Source organism: Lynx rufus, unplaced genomic scaffold (genome assembly GCF_022079265.1).
Source record: "Lynx rufus isolate CCGP_SWC_20201006 ecotype Redwood Valley unplaced genomic scaffold, mLynRuf1.p SCAF_24, whole genome shotgun sequence".
Lineage (NCBI taxonomy): Eukaryota > Metazoa > Chordata > Mammalia > Carnivora > Felidae > Lynx > Lynx rufus.
This window is the reverse complement of record NW_025814839.1, coordinates 8,848,354-8,860,475: the sequence shown is the minus strand read 5'-3', so window position 1 is coordinate 8,860,475 and position 12,122 is coordinate 8,848,354. Positions and strand designations below refer to the sequence as shown.

General features: G+C 48.6%; 1 protein-coding gene across 1 annotated transcript in view; it reads left to right on the top strand.

The window, feature by feature from the left end:
* Window positions 1–12,122, top strand: part of KSR2 (kinase suppressor of ras 2) — a 427,363-nt gene that overhangs the window by 346,350 nt on the left and 68,891 nt on the right. Inside the window, exon 10 of the mRNA XM_047088271.1 lies at window positions 7,003–7,168. Within this exon, the coding sequence (XP_046944227.1) occupies window positions 7,003–7,168 (166 nt within the window). The remainder of the gene's footprint in view (window positions 1–7,002; window positions 7,169–12,122) is intronic.

Genomic DNA, 12,122 nt, shown 5'->3' with positions numbered 1-12,122 from the left:
GAAATAAATTAACCTCTATTTAGAAAGCAGCTTTGACTTGAGGGTGGACAGGATCTATCACAGGGCCGGGTTATTTTTTCCTCTCTTTCTCTTCTCACTGGCTTCACACAGATTCTTTTTGTCAGGCAATGATGTGGTTAGTGCAATAGATTTCTGAGCCAATTTGGTCTGAAGGCTCCCTTTTCATTGCTCTGTCTCCTCTCCTGTCTGGCTCAGTCAATCCAAGTTCACAAAAGCCCGGCTTTTTCTCCCGACGTAATGGTTAGTTAGAGTGTGCATTTTGGAGTCAGAAGGCCCAGCCTTCGAACTTCGTTCCTTCACTGACTGTGTGGTCATAGCAAGCTCTCTCTACCTTGGTTCCTTCCCCTCCTCCCCCATTAAAGGGGCAGCACAATAGCAGCTATGACTGGGATTGTGGAAAGGAGTAGATGCAGTGATAGGCGTCAATAGATGCAGATTTAGTCTGACCCTGGATGGTCAGGGCAGGGAATGGCTTGATGGGGGAAAGAGGAACGGAAGGAGGAAGAGGAGGCAGAAAGAGGAAGAGGGAGGAGGGGGAGGGGGAGGAGGCAGAGGAGAAGAAGAAACGGCAGTATCTGCCAGCTCCTTGGGGGACCAGGCTATAGCCCTGTATCTGCAGTGGTGTCCAAGGCTGAAGATGCACCTGCTGTAGTGACGCTATTCGAAATGGCTGCATGCCGGCTTGCCCTTTCCAGTTGGCCTTGCACTCGGGCCAGCTCCATGGACCTCCAGCAGGACTGTGGATCACTGTCCTGTTCTTCCATCATGATTGTGACTCAGCTGCTCTTCTTGGGTCTGCTCCAGTCTGTTACTGCTGACTGGTCTCGTTCTCTACCTTCCCCTCTTCTCCATGTCATTGCTTCTGCCTCCATGTATTTCTCATAACCTTGGCTTCTTTGTTTTCTGGCCTGTCGTGGCTCTTCTGTTCTCTTTGAACCTCATCTCGTCTCTGCCTGTGCGCCTGATGCTGTCGGCCAGCTCATCTTTTCATTCCATATCATGGTCATGGGCCAGCTGCCATCTTGTTTGGACCTGTGGTCCTGTGTTGGGGGTGGGCCGTGGAGGTCATAAGACAAGTGTGGTTGTTTAGGACTGTCTGTTCACCACAGTCTATTGGGTTGGAGGGTAGGGACAGTTTCCTTAGGAAAAGTCCATGAGAGAGGCAGTTACCATCACCACCATGTCCAGATCAGTGCTCAACTGGGTGGAATGGAATGGGAACATGGGAGATAAGCATGCTTTTGTTCAATTCCCAGAGTCAGATGTGAGTTTCTTGTGACTTGGGGCAACCTGTGCTTCTACTGCTGGGCTGGGGGTAAGGACCCAGGCCACTAACTCTCTGTATGACACCAGTAAGTCACTCCCCCTCTCCAAGTCCCAGTGTCCCCATCTACAGAATAAGGATTTGGACTGGGAGGTCTCTGAAGGATGTTTCTGTATCTTAGCTGTGCTCTGAAAGAGGAATTATGCCACTAGCCCTTCCTGGAATGATCTGATTTGAGTTTGAGTTTCCCTCGATGGAATGCAACCTCCCGTTGCTGGTCCCATTGGGCCATGGATCTCGGTCTGACCCAAAGAAGGAATTTCCCCTCCTGTTGTAGCAATTTGGCCAAGGAATGTGGGCACCATATGCAGCTGTCTCTTGAAATGATTCCGTTTATTCACATCAGCCCTGAGCTGCAGAGATGAGAAAGACCTAAATTCTTCCCTCAAGGAGGTAGAGATAATTCCTTGCTCCATAAATGCAATTCCTCATTCCAATCCTCCTTCTTTTCTGTTAATTCACTCATTCATATAACACTTATTACTACCTCTTATGTTTTTGTTTCTGTGCTAAGTTCTGCAGATTCCAAGATGAATGACACCATCTAGTAGGAAGAGATATACATTTCCCTCCCTCTCTCCTTCTCTCCATCCCTCCAAGTCTCCCTCCCTTCATTTCTTTCTTGTTTTCCTTCATCTAGCACCCATCTATTTAAGGACCACACTGTGGCTGGGAATAGGGAGCTCCCAGCCTAGAGGGCAAAACAGACAAGTAGGCTGAGAAGCGACTGGGTAGAAGCAACAGCTGAAGCCGAGTGAGTGGGAAGAGCCAGCACCAGGAGCAAACGATGTGCTTGACCTTGTGGAGCAGAGGGTCAGGGGAACTTCCCAGAGGAGGGGAGCTATGAACTGTGTCTTCTAGGCAGACTAGGGATGGACAGATATTCCAAGTCAAAATAACAGCATGTCCCAAGCCTTGAAGATGTGAAGTGGCCTGGTTGGTGTTGGGGACTGTGAGCCCCCTCATCCAGCAATAATGTAGCACCCCTACCTGATGAGGTAGGGTCAGTGGAAGCCTAGTGGAGAGTCAGAACTTTTACCACCACCCAAATAATGAGGCTATTCTGTTGTGCTTGGTGTCAGTGAAGGCTACATGGGGAATGGTAATAGTACCTCTTAGTAGAAATAGTACCTCTCCCAGAAAGTGCGTATCAGTGGAGGCCTGTGAAGGGGCTGGAATTCCCACCCCACCCAGCAACAATTAGGAGCCCCTCCTGTCCTCAGGTGCCGACAGAGGCAGAGGGCCTAGGCATCTGGCCCTACCTGGGAATAACAAGACAGCACACGCCCTCTTCCCTGCTAGAGCAGGATCACGGGAAGCCAGCTAAAGCCAAAGGTTTAAGTAAGACCCAGAGTCTCACAACTTAATACCCAGATGTCCAGGCTTCAGTGAAAAATCACTTGTCACACCAAGAGCCAGAAAGATCTCAAACTGAATGAAAAAAGACAACCCATAGATGCCAACACTGAGACAAGTGAGATTTCAGAATTATCTGACAGAGATTGTTAGAGCAGTCATAAAACTATTTCAGCAAGCAATTACAAATACTCTTGAAACACACGAAAAAAGTAGGAAATCACTGCAAAGAAATACAAAGTCTCAGCAAATGAATAGAAGATATAAAGAGGATCCATATGAAAATTTCAGAACATATAACTAGGAAATGCAATAATTAAAAGTAAAAACTCAGTGGGGAGACTCGGTGACAGAATGGAGGGACAGAGGAAAGAATATGTGAGCTTGAAGATACAACAGTAGAAATTACACAGTCTGGATAACAGAAAGACAATTGACTAAAAAAAAAAATGAGTAGGACCTCAGGGACCCTTGGGACAATAATAAAAGGTCCAACATTGCTGTCATCAGAGTGCTGAAGGAAAGAATAAAGAGGGCAGGGCTGAAAAAATTCTCCAAGAAATGATGGGTAAAAACTTCTCAAAATGGGCAAAAGACATAAACCCCTGTTCCTGTTTTTCTGATTTAGAAGCTGATACGCATACCATGTTCATGGATTGGAAGATGCAACATAGTTAGGATGTCAGTTCTCCTCAAAATTGATGCCCAATTCCTATCAAAATCCCAGCAAAATATTTTTTTTGTAGATGAAGACAAAATTATTCTAAATGTTATATGAAAAGGCAAAGGAACTTGAATAACTAAAAACAGTTTTGAAAAAGAATAACGTGGGAGGAATCAGTCTGCCCAATTTCAAAGCTTATTATATAGTTAACAGTAATCAAGACCAAAGAGGATATACAGATGGCAAGTAAACACATGAAAAGATGTTCAATATCATTAGCCATTAAAATGCAAATTAAAACTACTGTGAAATGTCACTGTACTATCAGAATGGCTAAAATAGAAAATAGTGACAATACCAAACATTGGCTCGGATGCAGAGAAAATCAGTCACTCATACATTGTTGGTGTAAAATAGTGTACCCATTCTGGAGAATGGTTTTCTCATCTTCTTTAAAATTTTTTTTTTCAACGTTTATTTATTTTTTTGGGACAGAGAGAGACAGAGCATGAACGGGGGAGGGGCAGAGAGAGAGGGAGACACAGAATCGGAAACAGGCTCCAGGCTCTGAGCCATCAGCCCAGAGCCTGACGCGGGGCTCGAACTCACGGACCGCGAGATCGTGACCTGGCTGAAGTCGGACGCTTAACCGACTGCGCCACCCAGGCGCCCCTCTCATCTTCTTTAAAAACTAAACATGACTGGGGTGCCTGTGTGGCTTAGTCAGTTGGGCAGTCAACTTCGGCTCAGGTCATGATCTCGCAGTTCATGAGTTCAAGCCTCCTGTCGGGCTCTGTGCTGACAGCTCGGAGCCTGGAGCCTGTTTCGGATTCTGCGTCTCCTCTTCTCTGCCTCTCCCCCCACTCACTCTCTGTCTCTCTCTCAGAAATACATAAACATTAAAATATAAAAATACAAAAATACAAAACTGAAACTAAGCATGGCAGTTAATGTGCTGTCAAGGAATTGCACTCCTGGGCATTTATCCCAGAGAAATAAACATTTGTTCATACAAAACCTATACCTGAATGTTCATAGAAGCTTTATCCACAGTAGCCATGGAGGGGAAACAACCCAGCTGTCCTTCAATGGGCGAATGGTCACACACACTGTGGTACATCCATGTGATGAAATACTACTCAGCCATCAAAAGGAACAAACTATTGATATATTCAACAACTTGGATGCATCTCCAGATAGTTTTTCTGAGTGGGGAAAAAAAGGCGCCAATCCAAAAAGGTTCCATACTGGATGATTCCATGCACAGAGCATTCTTGAAATGACAAAATTATAGAAATGGGGAACAGATTAGTGGTGCCATGGGTTAAAGATGGGAGGGAGGCATGTGAGGAGACAGAGAAGGAAGTGGGGTGGCTACAAAAGCACAACATGAGGGGTCCCTGGGGTGGTGGAAATGTTCTGTATGTGGACTGTATCCGCTCGCCATCTGTGTTGTGATATTGTGCTATCATTTTGCAAGATGCAAACATCAGAGAAAGCTGGTGAAGCCTGCATGAGATCTCCCTCACTTCTTTTTTTGAAAAACAATTTATTTATTTTTGAGAGAGACAGAATGCAAGTGGGGGAGAGGCAGAGAGAGGGAGACACAGAATCCAAAGCAGGTTCCAGGCTCTGAGCTGTCAGCACAGAGCCTGATGCGGGACTCAAACTCACAAACCTCAAGATCATGACCTGAACTGAAGTTGGACACTCAACTGACTGAGCCACCCAGGCACCCCAGATCTCTACTACTTCTTAAAACTGCGTATGGGGGCACCTGAGTGGCTCAGTCAAGCGTCCAACTCTTGGTTTTGGCTCAGGTCATGATCTCACGGTTCATGAGATCGAGCCCCACGTTGGGCTCTGTGCTGACAGCTCAGAGCCTGCTTGGAATTCTCTCTCTACCACCTCCCCCCCATAAATAAACTTTAAAGAAACTGCATGTGAATCCACAGTTATCCCAAATAAAAAGCTCAATTGCAAATTATGTCGTCAACATAATCACAACCATTGGTTGACAACAAAGTGCCTCAGCCCAGTGGGAGGGGTGTAGGTACATTCATAACCTCATTGAAACTTCACAGCGGACCCAGCAGGTGGGTGTTCTTAGCCCGTGTGAGGGACAAGGAGAGACTGAAATTCCCAGAAGTGAAGTCACTTACTTGGAGGCAGGGGGAGTGAGTGGGCTCTGGGAGGGTGACATCACAGCATAGGCACCCATTGGGCATCTGATGGAGAATGCCTGTTTCCTGTCCCCCTTCTTGCCCTCCTATGCTGGTTGGTGTTTCTCACACTGACTCTGGAGTTTGGCAGGTAAACGTACCTGTTGTAAAATAACCAGGTCCTACAAAACCATCTCCAGGCACCCGGAACCAGTCAGAGTGATGGACCTCTGAGTAATAGAGGGACCAAGTGACCACTGTCTTGTGAGTGGACAGATTAAAGTTCCAGCGATGCTGGGATTGAGAGGCAGGAATCCCTTTTATATGATGTTGAGGTTTGCTGGCATTATTCCCACTTTACAGGAGGCAAAACTGAGGGATGGAGAGGTTAAGCGTTTTGTCCAGAATGTATGGGGAAGGGGTGGCTATGGGATTTGAATCTGGGTTTGCCTGACTCGGGTTCCTGCTGGTTTTAGTTTCCTGGGGCTGCCTTAACAAATGACCACAAACTGGGCGGCTTAAACAACAGACCTTTTTTCCCCCTCGCAGTTCTGGAGGCCGGAAGTCCGAAATCAAGGTGTTAGTGTGGGATTGGTTCCTTTTGGAGGCTCTGAGCGAGGATCCATTCCATGCCTCTTCCTTAACCTCTGGTGGCTCTGGCAATCCTAAGTGTTCCTTGGCTTATAGATGCGACAATCCAGTCTCTATCTCTGTCTTCATGGGGTCTTTTCCTCTGTGTGTGTCCCTCATTTTCCATTTCTTATAAGGGCACCTAGAATGGGATTCAGGACCCACCTGAATCCAGAATGATCTCCTCTTGAGATCTGTACCTTAATGACATCTGCAAAGACCTTTTTTCCAGATAGGCTCACGTTCTGAGTTTCCCAGGGGGCAGGTCTTTTGAGGGACACCATTCAAGCCACTACCCTGCTCCCGATCCCACCGCCGCCAGGGCCCTCCTGAGGGTGCACGCGGGGGTTCCGTCTTCGGGTTTGCTTAGAGCAGGTTCGGGGCCCAGCAGAGGCCACGCCGGCTCTGCCTGACACGTGAGGGAAGATGCTTTCGCGTTCTCTCTGGAGCAGCCAGGCTGTCGATTCTTTAATAAACACTTGGGAGGAGAGGTGTTAGGATGGAAAGAGCACTCTGGGCACCTCGGCGTGGGACTTTCCAAAATCAAAAAGGCACAGGGAGCTTGGCTGTCGCCTCCGTGGCTTTCATTATGTGGTAACCTTTCAGTCCGGAGTCCAAACAGCGGACAGGAAATTGATGCCAGAAGCTGTTCCTTCCACAGCTGGATGCAACCCAGCTTGCAGGTGGGGATGACGAAGCAGGTGGGACTTTGGAAGGTTCTGGTGGCTGAGGAAAGGGGGGGACTAAGGATGCCGGGGTGGGGTTCCTTCCTGCTTGCTCACTCTCACTCACGTGTCTCTGCATCTGTGCCTGCCCCTGTCCCCTGCCCCGTTTTCTTTCCGCAGGACCACATCCCTGTCCCTTACCAGCCGGACTCGAGCAGCAACCCCTCATCCACGACGTCCTCCACGCCCTCCTCGCCAGCACCCCCCCTCCCTCCCAGTGCCACGCCGCCTTCTCCCCTGCACCCTTCCCCACAGTGCACAAGGCAGAAGAACTTCAACCTGCCAGGTACCTTTGCACTTGGGGAGTCGCGGGGGCCGCGGGAAGGGGAGGATGGGTTCGAACCAGAGCCGTGTCCAGCCGGTCCACGCTTAAAGGCGATGGGTTGAAGAGATGCGGGTGAGTCTTACTATGTTCAGGTCAGTCACCACATATTACTTTATCTGATCTCAGAGGATGAGATGGATGAGAGGATCCAGAAGGTTCTCCCAGCTCATAAATTCCAGAGTACGTAGCTGTGGATCTGAGACTGAGCACCGGGCTATGAGATGCTGGAGAAGCCACTCATGAGATGTTTTGGCTTCTTGGCCTCCTTTGTCACTCGACTTAAGAAAGAGATCTTTCTCTGCTCAGGTGGGCCAGACCTAAGAGTCTTCCTACCTCTTCTGAGGTCCTGCCCAGCCCACTTCCTCTTCTAGGGCCCTAAGGATTTTCTAGCTCAGCCATATTTGCAGCACCACAGCTGATGTCAGGAAGGAGGCCGGTGGGATGAGGTCTGGCTTGGCCATGGAACCAGCGTCTAGAACGACATTGTTCCCTCTGGTACTCTCTAGCCCCCTGTGGCCGTTTAAATTGAAATGAATTAAAATTAAATATAGTTAAAATTTTAATTCCTCAGCCACGGTAGCCACATTTTAATTAGCCACTGGTGGCCGGTGGCTGCCATATTGGACAGTGCAAGCACAGAACATTCTTATCATCGCTGAAAGTTCCACTGAACAGTGCTGATCTAGAGACTGATTTCCACCTAAGCCTGCAGGTTTCATGCAGAGGGAAAAATCCCCGGTCCTGCGGTCACGGGTCACACTTCCGAGGCTCATCAGCCATGACGGAGTGACCAGTGGGCAGATGAAGGCCCAAACCCACACCTGGCCAAACCCAGATACAACTACCTGTTTAAGGACAAGCTGTCACCTACCCGCACTGTTTTGATCTGGGCTAAGTCCATAGGAGGAGGACACATTTGGAAGTCTTGCAAGATTGGGATTTTTTGGTTAACGTTCAAGCCTGAGGAAGTCTTGTATCTGTCTGGTATGAGGACCACTCACTCACTGGGCAGCCAGCAAGGACCATAATGTGAGTCACCAGCTGGAATCATTCCAGCGAGTGCCTCCCAGAGTCAGTTAGGCAAAAACCGCCTGCTGTGTCCACGGACTGGGTGCTCCCCCTGCCACCTGCAGGATGGTCCAAATGCAAAAAGGGCGCTTTGACACTCCATGACCCTCCCCCCGCCCCAAACCTGGGGGGAAGCGGGTCTGGGCGCTTTCTTACCCCTGCTCCACCCCATTCCCAGACACTGACTTCAGGGAATTTCCCCGGAAACTGCTGCACTGCTGCCTTATGGGCCAGGGGCTGGGAGGGGACCTCTGAGGGGAGACCTGTATGTCAGAGTGCCACAGCTCTTTCTGTCCCTAGAGGACTCTGCTGGTGAGAGACCTGGCTAACCCAGGGTGATCACTGTTTCCCTTAGCTCCCTCACTCTTTGGGGCAGGGTCCCCGAGGACGGGTCCTTGCCCGTTTGCTGCTAGCCTGCCAGCGATCCGCACCTACTCCAGAGCATCTCATGACAGTGACGTCATTTGGGGTGTGGGCTGAGGAGTCCTCCGAGGGCAGGCACTTTAGAACAGCAGTTAGGAGTATGAGCTCTGGAGCTGGGCTGCTTGGGTTGAAATCCCAGCTCTACTGCTCAGTCTCGGCGTCGTGCTGGAGCAAACCAGTTACCTCTGTGTGCCTCTGTTTCCTCATCTGTAAAATGGGGATAATGATAAAAGCATCTACTCCATAGAATCGTGGAAGGACCACACCTCATCATACATGTACCGAGTTGAGCAGAGCGAGTGTCTCGCTGAAGGTCTTGACACATGCCAGCTGGTTCCATTATTACATAAACATAAGAATAACAAGTTGCCATGGCTACCATTTCTGGAGTTTCTCATCATCACTGCTAATTAATAGGGGCGTAATCCGAATTGCGGAAATCAAGATGAAATCCTCATATACCCTGGCATTCAGAGCAGGGATCGAATTAATCCTTTTTGAGGAGGTAATTTCACATTGTCTATCAAAGTTTTATAGGTACGTTCCGTGGACCAGTGATAGGACTTGTAAGACTTTATATACAGATATGCTCGCATAGGGTACAGGGATCTGTACGTAAGGATTTCATTGAGATAGTGAAAACTTTGGACTCAACCCAAGTGGGGAATGGTTAAATACAATCAAGAGAGGAATGGTTGAATACACTGTAATATATCTACATAACCAAATATTCAGCCACCCTTAAAAAGAATGGGGTGGTTCTCTGTGGATATCCTGACATGCAAGGTATCCACAGTGTGTTGTAGGTGGGAAAACAAGTGGTTTGCAAAGCAGTTGGTATGATAAAATCCTATTTATTCTAAAATAATCATATATAGTCGTATGTTTATATGCATGTGTATATATACTTGTCTATTTGTATATGCACAAAAAAGCCTGCAAGAACTTCCTGGCAGCTGTTTCTAAGAAGAAAAATTTTATTTTATGCCTTGCTACAGTGTATAGAGTACCAAGGAACGCACCCGTTTTATAATTGAACAATAATCACAAAATGCAGTATTGAAGTGGAAAACAAAATGGGACCTTCCAGAAGAGCAGCCAGGCCTTCTCCCTCGACTTAGGAGGTTTTAGCAAAATTCCCTCAGAATGACAAGTGCCTGTCTTGTTCACACAAGGTCCTAGTCACCCGTCACACCCTTGACTACAAGCCTCTGTTGAGGGGAAAGGCAGCCGTGGTTATGGTTCCCTGCCAAATGTTGGGTTTTTGAAGACTATTGTGGCTAATGCCTAGGCATCCTAATGTTCTCAGCACTGACTGATACCTAGAACATTCTTTTCCAGAAGGGTCTATGGGGTTAACAGGCATCTGGCTCACGTGTTGACCTCAGGACATACGGAAGAAGGGTTTTTAGTTGGAAAACGAAGCGCGTCAGGCACAGGCTTGGTAGGATTTATGATTGACCTCCTTGTTCTCCGCCACTTGCTTCTGAACTCTGGGGCCATGTTTGACATGGCAGGTGGCTTATGGGTGTGCTTCCTCCCTTCACTCTGCCCTGATTCCGTCTTTATACTCCACAGTGCTCCTTCCCATGATTTTGTTCATTTATTAACCCATGTCCTCTGTGACAGTCAGAATTCTCCGCTTCGTGAGACTGGGAAACATGTCTGCTTCATTCACACTTCTACACCTGAAGGCCAGCACATTGCCTACAGCTTAAGGCACTAATTAAATGGGGTTTTTTTGGGTGAATGAATGAATGCATGAGTGAGTGAGTGAATGACTTGAAATTCATGCACTGCCCAAGGCTGCAGATTTTTCTCTTCAAGTCATTTTCTGGCCCTCAGACTGCATCCGTCATAAGACATGTTTATTGAACATCTACTATGTACCCGTGGTATACAAGGCACTCGGTATAGAGCCGTATGCACACCAGACATGCCCTGTTTGAGTTTCCAATGGCTGCTGTAACAAATCATCACAAGCTTAGTGGCTTAAAAGAGCCCAGAAGTATCTTTTGGGATGAGCACTGGGTGTTGTATGGAAAACAATTTGACAATAAATCTCATATATTAAAAAGAAAAAACAGCCCAGAAGTGCTATCTTACAGTGATGGAGGTCCCAAGTCCAAAATCTGTTTCACTGGTGTCCACAGGGCTGGTTGCTCCTGAGGTGCTAGGGAGGAATCCACTTCCTTGCCTTTCCCCAGCCACCAGCGGCTGCCTGCGTTCCTTTGCACACAGCTCCACCGCGCTCCCACCTCTGTTTCCGTGATCGCGTCTCTGACTCTAACTCTGACCCGTCTGCCTCCCTCTTGGAAGGACCCTTGTCATGGAAGCGGATGTAGTCACAGTCTCCAGGGATTAGGTTGTGGACGTCTTGGGCAGAGTGGCCTCACTCGGCCTGCCACAGCCCCTGTTCTCGTGGAGTCTATAGCTCCGCGGGAGAGACGGGTTAACCACACAGACGCACACCTGAAATGAGTTGCACCAAGTGCCATGAAGGGAAAGAACGGCGGCACAGCAGCCATACGGCAAGTTCAAGAGGAGAGCAAGTTGAGGTTGAAGGGTCCGAGGTGTCTGAGTTCTGAAGATGGGGCAGAGTTGGCTGGGCAGAGGGAGGGGAGCATGTGCAAAGGCCCTGCCCCAGGAAAGAGCTGCAAAAATGTCCCCGTGGCCCGAATGCCATGAATAAGGGAAAAGTGGCACCAGGTAGGACTCAGAGCTACAGGGATGAGGCTTGGCCGGGCCTTGCAGGGCCACGGCAGGAATCCAGATTTTATTTAAAGGGTGTAGGCAGAAGATGACTTACCCTCCATCCTTCCTTCTAGAAGACGATCCAGGCTGCTTTGTGGGGAGGCCTTAGGGAAGGAAGGAGGGCAGGTGGGTTTCGGGGTAGAAGTGAAGTGCCTTCAAAGTGGCCTGCGTATCTCTCTGGCCTCCAGCCACCTGAGGACTCCCAGTTCCCAAGACCTCTTCAATGCCAGGGAGTCAGGAGCCACTCGGATTCATCATCAGGAACGAGCTGTTCTCTGGCACAGGGAGGGGTTGAGGAGGGAGGGGGCTGGCTCTGTGCGTGGAGACCTTCGCCAGTGTCCCTTTGCCTGACCCCTGTCCCTTGTCAGAGCGGTTTTTGCTGTCCCTCGCCCAGCTGCCGCTCCATAAAAGAATGTCACTGCTGGCTATCCTTTGCTGCAGACACCGAATCCCCCGTCCCCGCTGGGGAGGGAAGAGATCAGCTAAGCTTCTTGAGAACCCTGGGTAGTTTTCTCTTTTTTAATTTTAGCCTCTTGTTGACTGCGTGCGATGAAAAAACAAACAAAACCTAAGTTATCTAACAGAAGAAAGAAAGGTCCTTGAAATCCTGGAGGTTGGTTTTGTTTTAAAGCTTTGCTCTGTGACCTTGACTGAGTTGCTTCTCACCCTG